Source organism: Heterocephalus glaber, unplaced genomic scaffold (genome assembly GCF_053883595.1).
Source record: "Heterocephalus glaber isolate CG9 unplaced genomic scaffold, H.glaber_assembly_v1.0 deba00001532, whole genome shotgun sequence".
Lineage (NCBI taxonomy): Eukaryota > Metazoa > Chordata > Mammalia > Rodentia > Bathyergidae > Heterocephalus > Heterocephalus glaber.
This window is the reverse complement of record NW_028258330.1, coordinates 2,657,851-2,676,840: the sequence shown is the minus strand read 5'-3', so window position 1 is coordinate 2,676,840 and position 18,990 is coordinate 2,657,851. Positions and strand designations below refer to the sequence as shown.

Below are 18,990 nucleotides of genomic sequence, written 5' to 3'. Positions count from 1 at the left end.
AAGTGCAGCCCGAGTACTCTGTATGAATAAAGCATGTGGTTTCTGCAGCCCAGAAAACATATGTGACTTCTCTTCATCTCGGTTGGTAAACTTATCAGTTAGCTGCACTTGAAAAGTGATTTCTGATTAGTGCAATCAGTAAACATGGAAGCTTTTCTGTGATTGCTGAGCTGATTAGGTAAATTGTCACTTGAGAAGCTATTGGTGAAGCCTTGGTTTACGTAGCCTTAGAGCGCTAGAAAAGGGATAAGTTTTTAAAGACCAAAGAAAAAAAATTAACTGCCATTTTTTTCCCCGCTCGCTTGTACCTTCTGAAGTGCAATTCACTATCTCAGAATTTTTTTTCTCCTTCTCAAATGGATCTTCTGTTAGAGCCCTACAAATGAATGATAATAAGTTTGTTTTACCATCTACTTAATTATTTATCAGCCAGGAAATATTTCTGCTCTATGAATACTTAAGGACTATATATATTACTTAGTCCCACAAAGAAATTTTTATAAAGGTAATCCTACATCAGATATGGTAATGCTTACTTGTAGCTACCCTGGAGGTTGAGGCAGGAGGATCACAAGTTTGAGGCAGCTTAGGCAACTTCACACATATCTCAGAAAGTTGTTGCTCAGTGAGTATAACTCATTGGTAGAGCTCTTGCGTAGGGTGGAAGTACTGCAAGTCTCAATACTAGAAAAACAAAGAAGTCAAAAAACACCAAATACACATGCATACACACGTATGTCCACACATACCCACATACATGTCCACATACACACATAAAGATTGTCTTTTTGTTGATCTTTTCAATTTTATTTTGGGGTTGAAATAAAGCAGAGAATGTTTTAATAATTATATGACAGTTTATTTTTACAGTTTTAGAAAATTTGCTCAGGTTTTAAGAAAACTTTTTGCATATGCTGAGTTTATGTGGAAAAAAATTATTCTGTAGGTGAGAAATAACCAGTGTAAAATAAAGGAGAAGCAGCTGGCTTACTAGAAGTAGATGGACAGATTAGTAACTCACAGGTGGGACAGGAGGTCACTGACAGGCACTCACTCTCCCAGACCATCTGTGCTTAATGAGCTTTGCTTTCCAGTTCTGCTTAGAAATCCAGCTCTGCTCTCACGTGCAGTGTGTTTGAATCCGGTGTGTGTGTATTACTGGTGGTGGTGACTTTCCCACTGTAGTCTTTCTAGGAAAAAATGTGCAAGTTTGTTTGATACAATATTAGAGTAGTACTTTAGGAGATTTCTCTCAATACAGATGTGTTTACTGTCCTCATTTCAAATTTACTGGGGATCCACTGTGAAGTCATGTTTGAGTACCACAGAGAGCATGTATCCTATAATTGTGTCATATATAAAACCAAGTCTCCATGGTAAAAAGGTGTGTTTCCAGGAGGCCATAGCAGTTCTGGTAAACATGAAGTACAGGGCTGGACAGGGACCCAAAATTAGCGAATTTGGTCTATGTAAAGGCACTAAAATAAAATACTTCTGGGAATATTTGAACTGATTCTCGCTAAACTAATTTTTGTATACCATCTGAGTAGACCAGTGAACTTGAAGTTTAAGAAAGCAGTAATCAGAAAAACTGACACAAATGGTGATTTTATTTTGAGTAGGTTGCTTTATCATAAATAGTAACTCATTGAAAGCTATATAATATGTTGAGTAATAATATGTGTCTTTAGTTTTTCTGTAGAAGGAAACTACACAAATGAAATGAGATAATTGCTGTTCTTCTGAGAATTTCAAGGTTTTGCTTCTTCCTTACTGATTTTCTCTTAGCTTGTGTCTGTAGTGACTCTGGCTCTAGACTAGGGAGCTGTCCTGTCCCATTTCTGTGGCTGTGTAGTGAGCCACTTCCTGAGTTCCCATCCAGGGTTTGACCGTGACTACACTCTGGTGGCCCAGGACTCCTACATGTTACTTGGTTTGGCTGCTAGTAGTTGGATTTGAAGAGATTGAAGGACTTGATTCAGACTGACTAGAGACACCATTGTTTTGGTTCAGAGGTGCCAACAGCTGGAAGACCTCCCGCCTCTGCTTCTAGATAGCTCAGTGGGGCTCACTGCCCACTAGCCCCCTTGTGCCCTGCGGCATCATGCCCACAGGAAAGGACACTGCTCTCGGTCTTTCCACTGCCTGTCCTCATGGTGTTGAAATGTGAAGGAGACAGAGGTGGCTGCATGGGTCATACCACAAGCATTACAGCAGCCAGAAACTTTCCTGCACTCTGTTCTCTTTTGTGAGCTTTAAAAACACACAATTCTACTTTTCTTTCCTTTTTATTTCTTTTTCTTTTTTCCTTAGATGAAAATCAGATTGCATGGGGGTGGGTTCCTAAATCAGAGATAAGCTTTCATTTCTTCTTTAAGGAAGTAATTTTGAAAAGCATGTTTCTAGTTTGTGTTTCCATTAAAATGTGAGCCTGAATACATTACAGTAAGCCTTGTTGTCCTTGGTCTCTGGAGTCTGGAGGAGGTGACTGTCCCTGCACAGCAAACTCATTAGACAACTTCTGGAACCAGCTGTTTTAATTAGGTTGCAGCAGACACTGCTGGAGGTGGCTACAAGACCCCACAGTTGCTGAGTGCTCTGCTGGGGGGGCTCGGGACCCCTCCCATGGGTCCCTGGGCATTGAGTGGATCTGTTTACAGGGGCAGAAGCCACAGAGGGGTGCCATCCAGTCAGATGGCAACTCAGCTAGGTGTTGAGGGCGAGACGTTTGTGAGCACAGAGTGGAAAAGCGGGTGGGCCCTTCATGACCATGTCCTCCTGGTTTTTGTCAGAGAGGTTGGGCATGCTCAGTGTTACAGCAATTTACACATTGGAACAGAAGTCGGATTTCAGGATTTCTATTAAAGTTACTCTCTGTGCAGTCTGTATTTACGGATAAGACCTAAATCCTGTCCTTCACAGCATTTAAAATATAAAGGTAAAATATGTATGTTTTCACATACAGCGAGAGCGAAATGATCTGTGTTTAGTGGCCATGGTTACCAAAACTGTTTTATCAAGGGGAAAATGATTTAAATATTTGTCAATCCCATTGCTTTCTTGTCTTTTTACATTTGTGGTGTAATTAAATACTAGTTTACTTGGCATACATTCTGTCTCAGATTATTTCAGGCACTCTTACAAATAAAGTATATGGGTGGTTGAGTACCGATTACTTTTTAAAAGTTTAACTTCATCCCTGTGTAACTCATCCTTTTTTATTTTCCAGATATGAGGCCCCAGGATTCCTGGCGAGGTCCTCCTCCCCTTTTCCAGCAGCAGAGATTTGACAGGTAATATTAAAGCCAATATGGCTTTTAAATATTTTCCCCTATCAGCATCTGGGGTTTGTTGGCTCTTTAGAAACTAAAACCTCCATGATTGGAAAACACTTTTTCTCACTAAAAAGTTTCTCTTGCATCTGTCCTTTGAAAATATAGAATTAAATATTTGATTTAAATATTTTGAATTAAAACTCACATTTATATACTTCTCTACTTATCTTGGTTCTTGGCCTTTATTTTATTGAAGCTTTTGAGATGCCCTGAAAAATGCAACATAGAGAGCTTAAAACTGTATTAGGTTTTGGTCAGGCTAAACAAATTTCTTTTTAGCAGGGTTGTGCAGCTTAATGAGGCATAACTAATGGTGTTCCACTTTTATCATTTCTGTGCCAGCAATGCAGCATTAATACAGACCAACCATTGATTCTTGCAACAAACCTCTTGAAGTCCTAATCAGCTTCTTTGATACAACTTTTTCAAGGCTGACAAGCCTATTGTAGGGCAGTGTCACTGTAGGTCAGTAGTTATTAGTTGCCACTGAAAACAGTTTCTTTAACTACTTAAGACTGAACTGAATTAAATGCAGAAGGGACTCAGAAGAGGATTATGGGATCTGCAGTCTAATAAGTGCCATGGACTAGGAAGAATGTGACATGGTTTAATAAGAAGGGATGTTTGACATGTGTTCCTTCATTGATAAATTGTGTGCTCCTAAGTCAGATGGACTCTGGACAACAAGACAGCTAGGCATGTTATGAATAGTATATTAACATCTGTAGCAAAATTTGTAAAGGGCAGCTTTAAAATACATCATTTTGTTCTGGTTTTGCCAGCATCTGTAAATAAAAAGCAAATGAAGCCCCATCATAGCAAGAATTCCTTTTTTGCCTTCCCAGTTCTAATCCATTTTACTCCCCTCTCTAGTGTTTCAGTACTCTCTCATCTGTTCATATTTGAAATGAATAAAGTGTTTTTATAAATTAGGTTATAAATCCGCTTTTAAGAAAAGTCAATAATTATTTAGAAACTTAAAATTTTCATTTTATTAAAAGTTTTCTTCAAGAACATAGAAGTGTTGCTCAGTTGTTACTAAGAGGTATTAGCTACTTAGTGCAAGTCACGTTTTAAATTTAATATGACTAGTAGCATATGTTTTTGTCTTGTTTTCAGTATAACCAATCAAAGCACACATCATGTTCTATTTCGTTATTGTGAAAGTAGCATCATTTTTCAACAAATATACAGGGCAAATTTTTCTAAATTTTCTCATTGTGTTGCTCAGTTCTTCCTCACTTTAATAATAATTGCTCATGTTTCTCCTCTGCTTTCAAAGTGTCAGGACTATATTAACACCCTTTTGTCAACATGACTTCATATATTCCCCTCCCAGCAACCTTTTGAAGTAGATGCTGTTGTTTTGATATGAAGAAACTGAAGCACATATATAGTTCAGTAGCTTAGCTAAGGTCACAATTCCATACTGATCTTTACCAGGAAACTTTTCTCCAGAACAAGACTCATTGGGATTTTTACTATGAGCATAATATAATAAGCCCCGGATTTGGAGGAAGTACAGATTCTGTGTCCACATCCGGCTGCCCATCTTCACCCCACAGCTTTCCTCCATGAGCCCAGCAAAACTCTCCTAAGATCACCACCATTGTCCTTTTCCTTGCCTTATGGTCATCTTTTTTTTGTTGTTCTTATTCTACCCTCACCAAGTACCAGTGTGATCCTAACTGACCTTGTGAACCCAACAGGTTAGGAACAAGTTTTACAGGGTTTTGTTTTCTGCTGCTGCTGGTGTTGTTTTGGTTTAGTTTTAGTCATTGACTTAAAATCACGCTTAAGGCAAAAGTTAAATGTGAGCATTATTAGAATTCTAATTCATGGGCCAGGGATTTAGCTCAGTGGTTCCAGTGCCTACCTCGAAAGCGCAAGGTCCTGAGTTCGATCCCTGGTACCAAAAGAAAAAAAGAATTCTAATTTATAAAGCTTAAGTTATAATCATTTAAGAAATTCACTATTTTGGTCATAAGAAACTAGGTTTGGATTCTGCTTTTCTAATCTTCTCTTGACTGGTAAGCAGGCCTGTTGCATCATTCACTTCTACAGGACTTGTCGGTCCAACAAGCAGACCTTACAAGATAGATGAGAAACTGTCTTGACTTTGCCAAGGTGTGGTACATTTCTACTCCAGTGTTCGGAGTATGTGATGGGAATCCTATTAGAATTTTCAGGATATTTTTTTCTTTTTACTATATTATCTTGGGCCGGGGATTTAGCTCAGTGGTTTTGCCGCCTGCTGTACAAGCGCACGGACCCAAGTTCGATCCCCGGTACCAAAAAAAGAAAAAAAAAAGATGTACTATATTATCTTGAATTATTGCCTACTTTGATATAGTGTTTATAGTCCATATTTGTATTTAAAAATATCATAGGAGTAGCCTGGAGGTAGTGGTGCACACCCTGGGAGGCTGAGGTAGGAGGATTGCAAGCAAGTTTGAGCCCAGCCTGGGCCACTCACTGACTTAGCAAGACCTAGTCATCAAATAAATAAATGAATGAATGAATGCATGAATGCTAGGAATACTGACCAGTGCAAAGGCCCTGGGCTCAATCTCAAGTACAAAACAGACAAAACAACAACGAAGACAGAAACATGCTTTAACCTGCTCCCCACACAGAAACAGCCTTGTGTTAGTAGGGTCCATCCTGATCAGCAGTGTCCAGCATTTGAGTTCCCTTTGCTGCTTGATTGCTGCCACGCTTCATGGGATCTCCTTGCCAGGGAGGCTTCTTCTTCTGGCCCTATTAAGGCAAACATTTTGTTTTTAGCCTATGGGTGTTGAGCTTGACTAGTCATGGAAAAATTTTAAAGACTCGATTTGTCCTACCTATAAATTAGAACTATCCAAATAGGTAGACTTCATGTTGTCAGTCACTTTGAAAACTTAAAAATATTGTTTCCACCATGATGCCAAATGTTCCAATTAAGTTACCTCGGTTTCTGACCACTAGAATGTATCAGCTTCAATGCATCCAGCTCAGATCTTAACACATTCTCCTGGGCAAATTTTCTTTTTGTAAACTAATACAGAAATACAATTATTTTGTGAAAATAAAGACCTTTCTCCTATTAAGCAAAAGTAGGTAATACACATCATTGGTATTCTTTCTTTTAATTATTTTTATCATAATGATTATTGTGAAAAATATTAGTAATTTCAAACAAAAGGGAGAGGTGTGTATTTTTAAACTATGGCTTTGTTTCTGTCTTATTTTTAAGACATAAAATATTTTAAAATTGCACTTAAATGTACATTTTTCGTACCAAGGGTTTTCCTGAAACAAGGTTGTGTAAATTTTACATTTATAAGACCAGAAGGAAAAATGATGAGTTAATACAGTGTGTGAGTGGCATTACAATTTTGCACACTGGCCGAGCATTGATGAGCCTCCTTGTCACAGTGTAGTCTTAACCCCTCCTCATATCCCACCATTCCATCTCTGCACACAGGGCTGTTTCTAGTAAAGCAGATAAGGCATTCTAGCTAATTGTACTAATAATGAGCCTGAAGAGTAACTAAGTCCTAAACAAGGTCTGAGATACAGACCTTGAATTTTATTTTTAATCACAGCAAGTTATGGTAGCACTCTAGTTTTAGCCACTGGAAAGTGGCTAAACTTTCTAGAGTTCTTCAGAGAGCTGTTCTCTTTGAAATATCAAACAAAAGTAATGTTTTTGTTGTTGAGTTTTTGTTTTTTAACACAAGCTCCAAGTCAAGGGAAAAAGTGGAGTCTAGAGAATATGAATTTGGGCTTGAAGGAGAATGCATTACCCAACGAGTCCAACATTAGGCTTTTTTTCCTGAGAGTTCTCCTCCCTAAGAAGTGAAATTCATATGCTGATACGGTAACAGCTGATACCAGCTAGGCAGAACTTCATTAAATTTAAAATTGTATTGCATTCTTCCTAACATCCTCAGTGGCCTCAAAACTTTTATGTTAAAGTATACAAAGAATTTTGCTTCTATTCTTTGTAGTGAGGCCTGTAACGAAAGTGAGTAAAGTTACTCAAGGAGAATGTTATGCCTTAAATGGTGATTGCCATTAGAAGGCTTATCTTTGCTACATTGTTACAGTTTTTAATTAAGTTATGATTTAATACCTTATACCTGTTGTTGTGTATCTGTAAAGTTAAAATAGGCACTTGAAGACAATTAAAACATTTCTTTTGACTAGTAATCTGGGACAGCAAAGTGGATTATAATAGCTGTTGAATCTGTGTTCCCATGTAAACTGTACACCAAATGCCAGTCAGCCCATGCCAATTAGTGCTCATGTTGCTAGGTCACCGTGGTCAATTGAAAGCTGCATCAATAGAACTTGAAAAGGTTTCCTCCCAATCAGACCTTCTGACATATTGAGCAGAATAATGGATGGGAAAAAGCAGCCAAGTCCCCTACCCTGGATTCAAAATACTCAGCAGTAAGAATTCATTTGCAACCTGCAATTAACTAGAAAGAATGGATTCCAAGAACAGGTCTGGACATTTTTAAAAATAAAGCCTCATTCTCTTACCCTGTACATGTGTACTCTTTGGATAGCATCAAAAATATAGCCAACTTGGTGATCTTGGATCCCAATCTTCAAATGACTTAAAAGGCAATTTCACAATTGAAAAAGAACAAACTATTTTTAAAAGTCAAATCGGATTCAGTTGAATTTGAACATCTTTTTTAATAAATACAGATAACCTCATGAAATACATTTGATTACACCAGATAGAAGAGACATGAAGGTCTTCCCGAAACTGTATATCCCATGAGGCAGATTTAGGCATATCAGATTGCCCTGAAACTTGGAGATGATTGTCTTCCACTCCTCGTCTTCGTGCTGTGTAATAAGCTTGATTTCTAATACACACTTGGTCCCTTTCCACAGAGGTGTTGGGGCAGAGCCTCTGCTGCCATGGAACCGGATGCTCCAAACCCAAAATGCAGCTTTCCAGCCAAACCAGTACCAGATGCTAGCTGGGCCGGGTGGGTATCCGCCCCGGCGAGATGATCGTGGAGGAAGACAGGTAATGCAGTGTGGGCCGTGGCCGAAAAGCATACTGCTGACTTTTGTATTTCAACATGCCTTGCAGGACTCAGCATTTTTTTTTACCAGTATTTCTGGAGAACATGTCAGTAGAGTATCTCAGCTGAACGTGTGTCTGTGATTAAACATGTATGTAAGTATAGTACCTGCCTCCCCAGACTTATTCCCTGAAGGTACTAGAGAAGTCCCAGTCCAGAAACCTTTTTAATCACAGTAGTCAGTGATAATTAACACTAAGAAAAGACAGTCATTAAAACACATTGTTTTCCCTTTATGGGTACTGTGCTTTAACAGAAATTAGGTCTTTTATAACACATGAGAATTTTTTGGAAGCTGAAAGAGTCTTCCAGTTCAGCTCTTGTCTTTATTCATCCTGTAAGTCTCTGGTCTTGACTTATCAGTGATATCCCTCCACTTGGAAAGAAGATTTTCCACATATTTTTCTACTAAATGGCACTAGCCATGTCACTGAATGAGTATCACAGTTCATAGACAACTTGAGTAGATGAAAGCATAATATTCTTCTCTTGACTCCATCCAGTTTTAGCAACATTTAAGGCTGAGGTCAGTTTAACATAATTTCCCCAGGCAGTTTGACACCATGGCCAATATTTACGTGCTCTTTGATCAAATCCTTGCTAGAAAACAGGATTGGAAAGCTGTGATTCAGAGTATGTGCTCCCACCGGGCAGTGGAGTGGTTTGTAAATTGCTTACCTGATGTTGCCCACAGGCCTTCTGCAGTGCTTTACATATTAATTTTCTACTTGGGTTCTTGCCATGTATCCCTTTTAATGTAAGAGTTTTCTTCTGACAGCTAAGGAAAATCATTTTTTATGCTTTTTGATGTATTCTCACAAGTCTTAACCTTTCATTTAAAAAGTCACTTTAATTGCAAATATTAATACTTATTGAGAGTATTGTGTCATAAAATCAGTTCATAGCATTTTACTTTGAATTCTTTCAACCCAAGACCTCTAAAAGTTACATCAATAACTTGAGGCTGTCTGTGCTGCTAGTCTAGGTGGTACTAAATAATTTAAATATGGGCATTTCTGAAATGAATACCTAACTAGCGGAAACCTTGGAGAATGTTAAGTCTGATCACCTCATTTTCCAAGTCAGGAACTAAGACCCTGACAGTGTGGCAGCAGAGCTGGAAGACTGGCTGCTTGGACTGCCGGACAGGTCATCTTCCTGCCTTTGGTCAAGAAACTTTCATTTCAGGGAACTCTGCTGGCCTGGGCTTTTAGGTCAGGACTAGAGGATTTGCTTAACATGCCTAAGGCCCTGGGTTCCACTGCAGTACTCCAAAGAAGGAACTCTTTTCTATTAACGGTACTGTGGTGCTGGATATAGAACCTCGGGCTTCAAATGCGCTGCCAGCACTGTGCTGGTAAGCTATACCTCTAATCCCTAGATGGGAGCTTACCATGGAAGGGTTGTCACATTTACCTTGTAATATACAGAAATGTTACAAACATATGAGGATATGTTATACAAGTCACTGCTTATCTAATAACCTTAATTTTATTATTAATGTTCTGTTTATCACTAAAGCAGAAAAAAATTAATTGCCTAATAGGCCTTAGCTGACTCAGTAGGCTCTAACAAAATAACTCCTACCAACCAAGTGACTTGAATTACTGTTTGAGATGTTGGGAAAATTGAGAGCTACTGTCTGTACATGTTGTTTACATAAAGCATTTCTCTGTTCATTTCTGTGTGTTTTAGGGAATTTCTTTGGTCTGAAGAAGGCTTGTTTGGTTAGTTTTCAGTGATAACCATTGGGCTACTATCCAGCTCTGCAATAAGCTTTATGTTAAAGCTCTGGATTCCAAGAACCTGCTTATAGAGACTGCCCTTGTACCTTAAGACATACTTAGCTTCTTTATATTTTTCTACAAAGATGTAAAATAATTTCTTTGCAAGAGTTTTAATCCACAAAATAAACACTTTGTTTTTATTTTTAGGGATATCCCAGAGAAGGAAGAAAATACCCTTTGCCACCACCCTCAGGAAGATACAGTTGGAATTAAGCTTTTGTAAAGCTTTCCCAAATCCTTTCATCATTCTACAGTTTTATGCTATTTGTGGAAAGGAGATTTTTTTTCCCAAGTAGTAGTTTTTAATAAAACTACAGTACTTTGTGTATTTCTTTTAACTGTATATTTCTACTGATCTGATCTGTTTTATGTTGCTTTCCAAAGACGTGTGTTGTATAATACAGTGGATCTGAATTTATAATTGCTTGTAAAACATATTTGATGGAATTAGTACTGGTTTTTCATTATCGTTAAAAATCAAACCAGCTGTGGACTTCAAAACACAGTGTATTCTAGATCATCTAAGATCCATGCTGATTTTTAGTGCACAGGAATTAGGTATGAGCTCTTTGAGCTGGAACCCTCAGCAAACTAGAGTATATATTGTTCTTTGGAAACAGTTCATTAATGTACTTGTCTTACAGAAATTTCTGGACTTTAATAAAAAAATAAAGTTAAACTTTAAAAGTTCTGGTCTCGTGTTATTTTACACTATTTCAGCTTTGAAAATCTTGACTGAACATGTTAGCTTTTGCAGAAACAATTTGTTTCTGCGTTTAGATGTCACAAGCAAGTCAGTGAAGACATAGAGAAGGTGCAGCAACTCCCCCTTTTCCATACTGGGGATTAAACCCAGAGCCTTCACACTAGGCTACATCCATCCTTGGTCCTTTCTGTTTATCATCATCAACATCATCATCATTTTGGATACAAGGTCTTGCTAAATTACCCAGGTTGGGCTCAAACTTGCAGGCCTCCTGCCTCGGCTTCCCAGCATGCTGAGATTACAGGAGTGTGCCACCATGCCCAGCTAAGTCAAAATTTCAAGAGGATACAGTCAGCAAGACTGTATTTTATTAATACATTGTTATAAAGTCTTAGAATAAGTTATTTACATTTTTATAAATTTCACACAGATGTGTTCCAGTTTTAAGGACTTGTGCTAAAATCTTTTTAAAAACTTGAAAATTTTAATTCACAGCTTAATTTTCTATACTCCTTAGTATTTTAAAATGTTAGTTCATAGATTTCTATTTGTTTTTCCTTGCTATTCAGTGCATTATATTCCTTAAGTGTGTGTTTGGAATTTACATACAGCACCTCTTATGTGTATTTTCATTTTACTACCAAAAAATACTTAAGACCACATATGAAGACCTGCTTTGTTTCAATCTTCCCATCCTGGCCTAAGATTGTAAGATACTTCTTTGACCTTCTGATTTAAGATATTTTTGCATTAATATTCACCTTAAGCACATTTGTTCATCTTTATTTATATGGGTAAAAAGAATCCCACCTTCAGCTTGAATAGGAAGGTTATTTTGAAGCTATTGAGTTCATTGCTAGTGATGAGCGAATAGAACAGGAGCCTTTTATTTCTGAGACAGAGCACCTTCATTAGGAATTGCCAACACACCATTATGTATTACTTTCACTCTGCAGTAATGTGATAATGCCTTCTGCTGTTAGATTTCTCTAATACATCTCAATATTTAAAATGTACAGCTCTGTAAAGCACTAAATATTTGAACGGAGCCCCAGAGTATCTTACTATTGGGGTACCCAAGACCAACACTGCCACCCTTTATATTTTCCTAGACCTTTAGTTTTGGTTTAATTTTATTTTAAGCCTCCGTGAGATTCTCTGATTCAGCTTTTGACTATATGTTTAAAGTCTTCACAGGAAGACAGGTCTTCCAAATGAGAGGTAAAAGGAATTAAGATGTCATGTACATGTACCAACTCCCCATGATGAATGTAATTTTTACTGCAAACATGGACTAATAAAAATCAAAAATGTTTTGAGACGTGGAAGCAAGAGGTCTGGGGAAGGCTCCGTGTGCAGGACAAGATGGGCGTGCCCAGACCCCTCCCCCAGGCCGTGCCAAAGCCTTGGCTCTTGCTTCCTGATTCCCCAGCTCAGCAACTGGTCCTATGGTGGCATCTACAGAAAAACGAGCCCTCTTGTTTCAAGCAAAATTATTTTTAGAACTTTAAGGTAGGATATTTACTGCTATAAATGTTTTCTCAAAAGTCCAGGGTCAAAGTCAACGGGCCAGTTTCACGTCATTGTACTAGGGCACATTTTTTTCAGGGCCCCACATCAAAGATTTTTTAAAATCTTAGAACCTGAAAACAGGCTGTAATGAGCAGCTGTCCTCCCATTGGAGAGCAAACAGAGTAGTGTGGAAGTACAAAGCCAAAGCCGGCTGCACACTGGTATTCGACTGTCACTTAGCGTTACGAAGACAACTGGGTGACGCGGAATGGACGGGGTGGGATTGGGGCCCAGTGGCCTTGGGTTTTGCAGGGGCCTCTGCACTGTTGCTCTGTCGGTCGCAGCTGGATAGCTGGCCCAGCCCCTCCCCAGCGGGGGGTCCATGGGGCACTACTCGACCCTCAGGTTGTGGTGGCCGCAGTCCTTTGCTCCTTTGCGCGGTGCTGCAGCTTCTCAACCTGCCTAGTGTCGCTGACTCAGCCCTCTTCAACTGCAAGTGCAAACCTGTAGAAAATAACAGAAATGGTTTTTCCTCCGAGGTAGCTGCTCATAAGGGTCAAAGTCTGCCTATAACCAAATTCAGCTATACTTAGAAATCTAAAATCTGAATATTCCCTGAAGCCAATTTCTCCCCTTTCCCAGATCGCAGCATGGCTTTCTAGCTGTCTCCCAATCTACAGATACCTCCTCCCCCAAAAAGGTCAGGGAACTGAGATCCCACCAGACTGAGTCCAGAGAAGATCAATGAAGGAGTAAAGTAACAAACAGGCCAAGTTTCCTCCACTCAGGGTTAAATCGAACACTCGAGGCTTGTTTCCTTATACCATATTTAGAGAATGAAGATCAAGGGAGAGCATGCTCTAATTTGTGTGAAAGAACTAGAGCAGTTTGCTACTGCAGAATAGTCTGCATAACTTTAATTTAGGCAACACTGGTAGTTAAAATGTTATTAGAACTCACCTAAACAAAGACTGAATTTTTTAAAAAGCATTTCATTCACATGTAGGTAAACGTTTTAAAGCAAAAACAAAACCCTAAAAACTTCCAAAAACTTCAATTATCTCTAAACTTAAAAAAAAAAGTGATCTTGAAATCACAGAGTGGTATCAGTACTTACTGGAGAGTGCATTCCTGACAGGATGTGGATGCTGGTCCGTCTGGACATCTTCTGGACACTTCCCAGATGCTCACAAATGCTTACTAGCAATAAAGTGTTACTTATGTTTTATAACATATCCTGTCCCCTGTCTCACTGGGTTGGGATAGCAAGTAACCATTTCAAAAAACTAGACCCAAATAATTAACATACAGGGTTCCAGCCACATACCGTTGGTGTCATATTAACAATGGAGAACACATCCATGCTTGGAATTGCATCTGAAATTTATGTTGTCACCACATAATGCATTATTTTCTCATATGCCCAAACTCCTGTCTAAAAATCTTGTTGCTACATCTTTATGGTTCACAAATTTAAGTCTTTCTAAATCATCTCTATTCAGTGCATTAACAAAGCAAGTCTATGGAAGGTGCTTGCATTCAGTGAGCAGGACTGAGTCTCTGATTTGCTTTAAATTGAAAGTAAACAGTTGCTAGCAGAATAGAGTTTGAACACAACATCTGTGTTGATAGAAGTCTGATTGACTACTTGTTCTGACCTTTAGGCTGTGGTTCTAAGCAAAGCCTTAAATAGAAGATAACTGGGCTATACCCTCACCCTTCCATATACAAAACACCCTTCTTGTGTCCTTCAAAATTGCACACTCACTCACACACAGACACTTCAATTTACATCCCAATGCAGATTATAGAAAGTACCTGCGGTCCTGCTGGTCCTCTCTGCAACTTTGATTCTGGGTTTTGGTTTCCAATCTTCAATGGGAAAAGATAAGTTAGACCTCAAAATAGACAGAAGAATGTCACATGTGCAGAGTTAGCAATTCTGAAATCAAGGTTTGCTGTGGTCTCTGCTAAACTTTAAGGGGGCTTTGTCCCTCTCAGACCCTGCATCAGTCTTCCCTCTTGGATGTGGAGACACTTATCCCCCTCTTCAGTTAATGAGTTTCACCTAGTCTGGCCGTTTGTGTTTTTATAAAAGATCTGCAAGGCACTAACTGCAAAAGAAGAAAAAAAAGCTCTTGCTCTTCGTTAATCACAAGACAGAATTCTGTAGTAAAAAATTTTCTTTTACTGTTTCAGGAATCAAACCTTTTCCTAATTTCAGGCAAAGTACACATAAACATAGTCTGTGGGGGTAAAATGTTAAGCCTTCTCAGAAATTACTTCTGTTTGGGTCTTTTACTACTTTAAAGCAATGCTGAATGGAAAAAAAAAAATAGTTACACTAAGCACACTTGCAGAAAATACTGAATAAAAATGTTTTTCTTGATGATGTTTTTTACATAGTTCATCAGTTTAAGGGATTCTTTGGACTAGAAATAAATTATCAAGAAAAAACTGTCCATGAAGACTCATTTTCCTTAAATATATTACTGTGAGTCCTTGGGCCAAAAGCCATTATTGGTCTTGTAAGTAAAAAATAAAAACAAATTGCAACTTAGAACATGTTTTCTAAAATTAATATAGGATCTGCTATAAACAAGCATTTTAAACTCTGACATATCAATTATAGTTTTGCTATCTTGGTTAACATTTCTTTCTCAAGTCAGTCCATTAAAATGCAAAAGCCCAAGGTGGAAGATTTTTCTATAGGTTTATTGTATCATTTTAATACTAGTTTGTCTGCTGAAATCATGTAAAATGTTTAAAATTAAATCTCATTTTCCAAAAATGCATTCACAGCTTGATAAAAGATAGTCTCTTTGCTTCTTTTTCTACCTCTGTGAAAGGAATGGAGTTTAAAGAAAAAGAGACCATTTGCTTTATAAAATAGTTTAGAGAAAGTGCAAGTTTAATGTCTATAACACTTTCCTATGGATTCACTGTGCACATTGAGAAAAATTTTCAAACAATGAAATGAAACGAAATATTTCAGCCCCAAACTTACTCTGAAACCTCTAATGTAGAAGAGGTTTGGGATCTCTGGTAACTTTGTTTTCAGCATTTGTAAATTGTGGTTTATCCATTTTATTTAACTACATTAACTTTATAAACACATTATTCAGCTGTCTCTTAATATTTTTCCCTCCACTCCCAGTTATTTAAATCATGAGTAAACTTGGCTAGGTTGTCACATCATACCAACTAGTGTTCAAAAAAAAAAAATCACAAACCTCTATACACTTAATGAAAAAGAAATGACCACTTGACTTTTATGAAAAAGTACTTAAGGTTCTTTTAAGTTATATTTAAATATTCATCTGAAACATAGGAAATATAAATTGGCATAGTAAAGAGTAAATACATTATTTATACAATAAAACACCAACAAAATCGGTGCAACTACTATTAAGTTCTAAACATGATGGAAAATTATAAATATTTTGGTTACTCTTATCTTGATTACAATTCACCTTATTACAGTTCACCTTAAATCATCTTATTCTTTCTTCACATGCTTTGAAATATCGATTGATGTCAATTTTAGCAATTTTACTTGCTTCAAATTCGGACAAAAATACCTTTAAAAGAGTCAGTACCATATCTGTAGAACGACTGGGTGTATTTTATCAGTAGATATGGAGAAACCAGATTCCATATAAAAAGTACAACCCTTTCTATGATGAGCTTTGCCTTGGGGGGAGGGGGGACTCTTCTAGAATAATGCAAACACTCCGTTGCCAAATAATTATGAAGATCTTTTAAAATCAGTATTAAATTTAAAATGCTATATTGATCCATATAACTTTTTTTATTCCATTGCTCTATTTTACCTAAATGGCAATAATTCCTCTGCAATAAATGTTGCTATGTGTACGATCCTATGATCCACCTCGAGTTACAATTCAATTTACTTTGAAACATTAATGAAATTGCACTTAGGGGGTCCCCTTCAAAAATCAATCTCCCAAGATCAATTTCGGGTCAAAAACGATTCACTGTTAAAGCTGGGTTGATTTTTAGAGCTACAAACGCCAATAAAGTTTCCAACTTTTAAAACTCCGAGCGCTCAGGTTAGGAACATTGTGCCTATGCGCTCAGCCAGCGTTTCGCTTAATTTAGGAACTTATAGAAAGAGGAGATCGCCACTGCGAAGCCCAGTGGCAGCACTGGGTCCTGGGAAGTCGCTGTCCCCTGCCCAGAGCTCAGGAGTCTGAGCCCGGGCTCTCGGAGTCGATCGCCGAGCGCGGTCAGCGTCCGCACATCCAGTGTCCCCGTCGGCTGCCGCCGGTCGCAGCCCCTGTTCCGGGGCGCCGCGCGGTCACCACGTCCTGCCATAGAGCAGGTTGGCGCCGAGCACCCCCGCTCCGTAGTCCCCGGCGGCCGTGTCCAACGCCATCCCGGCCGCGGGCCCGTGCAGCGCGGGCGGGCTGGGCGAGAGCTCCTCGAGCTCGGGCGTGGGCGGCGGCGGCGGGCCGGGCGTTGGCGCCCCGCTCCCCGCGCCGTTCTGGCACGGCTTGCCGTCCTTGACCAGCACGGGCACGGCCACGCGACGCGGCGAAGGCGAAGGCGGCGGCGGCGGCGGCGGCGGCGGCGGCGGCCCCAGGCCTGCCTCCTGTTGCAGCTGCTGCGCCGCCTTGTCCTTGGCTTGCCGCTTCATCTTGTAGCGGTGGTTCTGGAACCAGATCTTGACCTGTGTGGGCGTCAGGTGGATCATGCTGGCCAGGTGCTCGCGCTCGGGCGCTGACAGGTACTTCTGCTGCTTGAAGCGCCGCTCCAGCTCGTACACCTGCGCCTGTGAGAACAGCACGCGCCGCTTTCTACGCGGGGCCGCCGCCGCCGCGTGCAGTGGGCCCAGAGACTTGGCGGCGTCGGCGATGCCGCTCAGTGACCCCATGCCGGCCACGTTCACGCCCGCCGACGGACCCATGAACCTGGAGACTGGAGAGGGCGAGGGGCGGCCGTGAGCGCCCGGCCCGCCCGAGGGAGCCAGAGCCGCCGCCGCCGCCGCCCCCTCCGCCCGGCTCCCCACACGCAGGGCGGACTCGACGGCGCGAACAGGCCGGTCCCCAGCAGGCCCCGCGCGCCTCAGCCCGGGTCCCAGGAGCCCCCCGCGAGCCCCGTGCCTTCCCAGGAAGCCCGAGGCGCCCAGAGTCCCAGGACCTCTCGCGGTCCCCAGGTCGGGTCCCAGGACTCCCTCGCACGCCCCGGTCTGTGTCCCAAGACCCCACGCGCGCCTACGTTCCGGCTGTGGCGGGAAACACCTGCGCAGCCGGCCCGCCCACTCTCATCCCCGCTCACTTGAGGAGTAGCGCGGGTCCGCGTTGGCGCCGTACCAGCCGGTTGCTGCGGCCGCCGCGCCGCCCCGCATGCTGTCCGCGTAGCTGGGCAGCTCTCCCATGTTCCCCAGGCCGCCGTTGCAGTAGCCGCCCATGGCGCCGTGAGGGAACTGCGAGACGCCCGCCGGCATGTGGTAGGTGGCGGCCGCTGCTGCGGCCGCCGCCGCCGCCGCGGCCGCCGCCGCCGCCGCGTTGTGCCCGGCGACGGCATGCGGCGCCTGCATCCCCGTCTGCGGGGCTGGCCCGGACGGCGGCGCGCGGTAGGCAGCGGCCGCGGCCCCCAGGGGCGCCCCCAGCCCGGGCGGCGCGCCGTCCATGGTGCCGCCGAACTTCTTGTAGGTCTCCTCGATGGGGCTCAGGATGTCGGACACGGAGAAGGGCGTCGTGTGCTTGGGGCTCAACGACATGGCTCGGCGGGCGGCCAGGTGGGGGCCCGGGGGCGCGCGGGCGGGCGGGACGCGGCGCCGTTCGTCGCCGCCACCTCTGCGCGGTGCGGTCCCGGCTGCGGAGCTGGGTTTTAGTCCAGCGCCAGGTTTACGACAGACTAGGGGGGCGGAGCAACATCCAGAACAGGCAAACAATGGTCATTGACATCTTTCTCTCCCCCCACATAACGGAGCCAGCAAAGGTAAGGGGGGCAGCAGTACTCCTGGAAAGACCCCCCCCAACACACATCCCGTGTCTTCTCCATCCTCTCGCCTTGTCCACGCCGGGCACCCGGCCCCGTAGCACCGGGAGTAGCGCCCGGAGGCCGGTGTCAGCCTGGATGTAGCGCTTGCCCGCATCCCGACCGGAGTTCTCCTGAAGTGACTTAGAAGCAACGTCCAGGATAACTGGGAGGGGGCAGCATGCTGTTAAAGCAGGGAGGGGTGGCTTTTCAGGACTCGCCCGGTCCTCTCCAGCTACCAGCCCCTCAAGGTTCCATCATCTAAAGTGGTAAAAAAAAAAAAAAAAAAAAGGCTCTTGGGTCGCACCATAAGAGCGCATAAAGAGAAGAGTTACAATGCCAGTCCTCTGCCATTGTAGGGCTTCCTAATTTATGCATCTTTAGATCTTTAAGCATCATTTTGTGGGCCACCCAACGGACACCACCAAATTAGCTCAAAGTATCCCAATCCAGAGAAGAGAAAACACACACAGACACTAACAAATACACAGATGCTAACTTGTAAGTATTCTGTTTTTACTCTGTGGGCATGGCAGTTGAACAAGGGAAAA

At 41.7% G+C, this 18,990-nt stretch overlaps 2 protein-coding genes across 3 annotated transcripts in view; one reads left to right on the top strand and one right to left on the bottom strand.

The window, feature by feature from the left end:
• Positions 1-10,905, top strand: part of Xrn2 (5'-3' exoribonuclease 2) — a 77,171-nt gene extending 66,266 nt beyond the window's left edge. For both annotated transcript variants that reach the window (XM_004840901.3, XM_087188628.1), the window contains exons 28-30: positions 3,230-3,293; positions 8,232-8,370; positions 10,363-10,905. In XM_004840901.3, the coding sequence (XP_004840958.2) occupies positions 3,230-3,293; positions 8,232-8,370; positions 10,363-10,428 (269 nt within the window). In that variant the 3' untranslated portion in view covers positions 10,429-10,905. The remainder of the gene's footprint in view (positions 1-3,229; positions 3,294-8,231; positions 8,371-10,362) is intronic.
• Positions 10,906-12,894: 1,989 nt separating this feature from the next.
• Nkx2-4 (NK2 homeobox 4) lies at positions 12,895-18,179 on the bottom strand. The gene is made up of 5 exons (XM_087188629.1): positions 17,735-18,179; positions 15,907-17,374; positions 14,252-14,305; positions 13,551-13,633; positions 12,895-12,937 (listed from the first exon to the last, which is right to left on the bottom strand). The coding sequence occupies exons 1-2, from the start codon at positions 18,177-18,179 to the stop codon at positions 16,755-16,757; spliced, it is 1,065 nt and encodes a 354-aa protein (XP_087044755.1). The 3' UTR covers positions 12,895-12,937; positions 13,551-13,633; positions 14,252-14,305; positions 15,907-16,754.
• Positions 18,180-18,990: the final 811 nt, after the last annotated feature.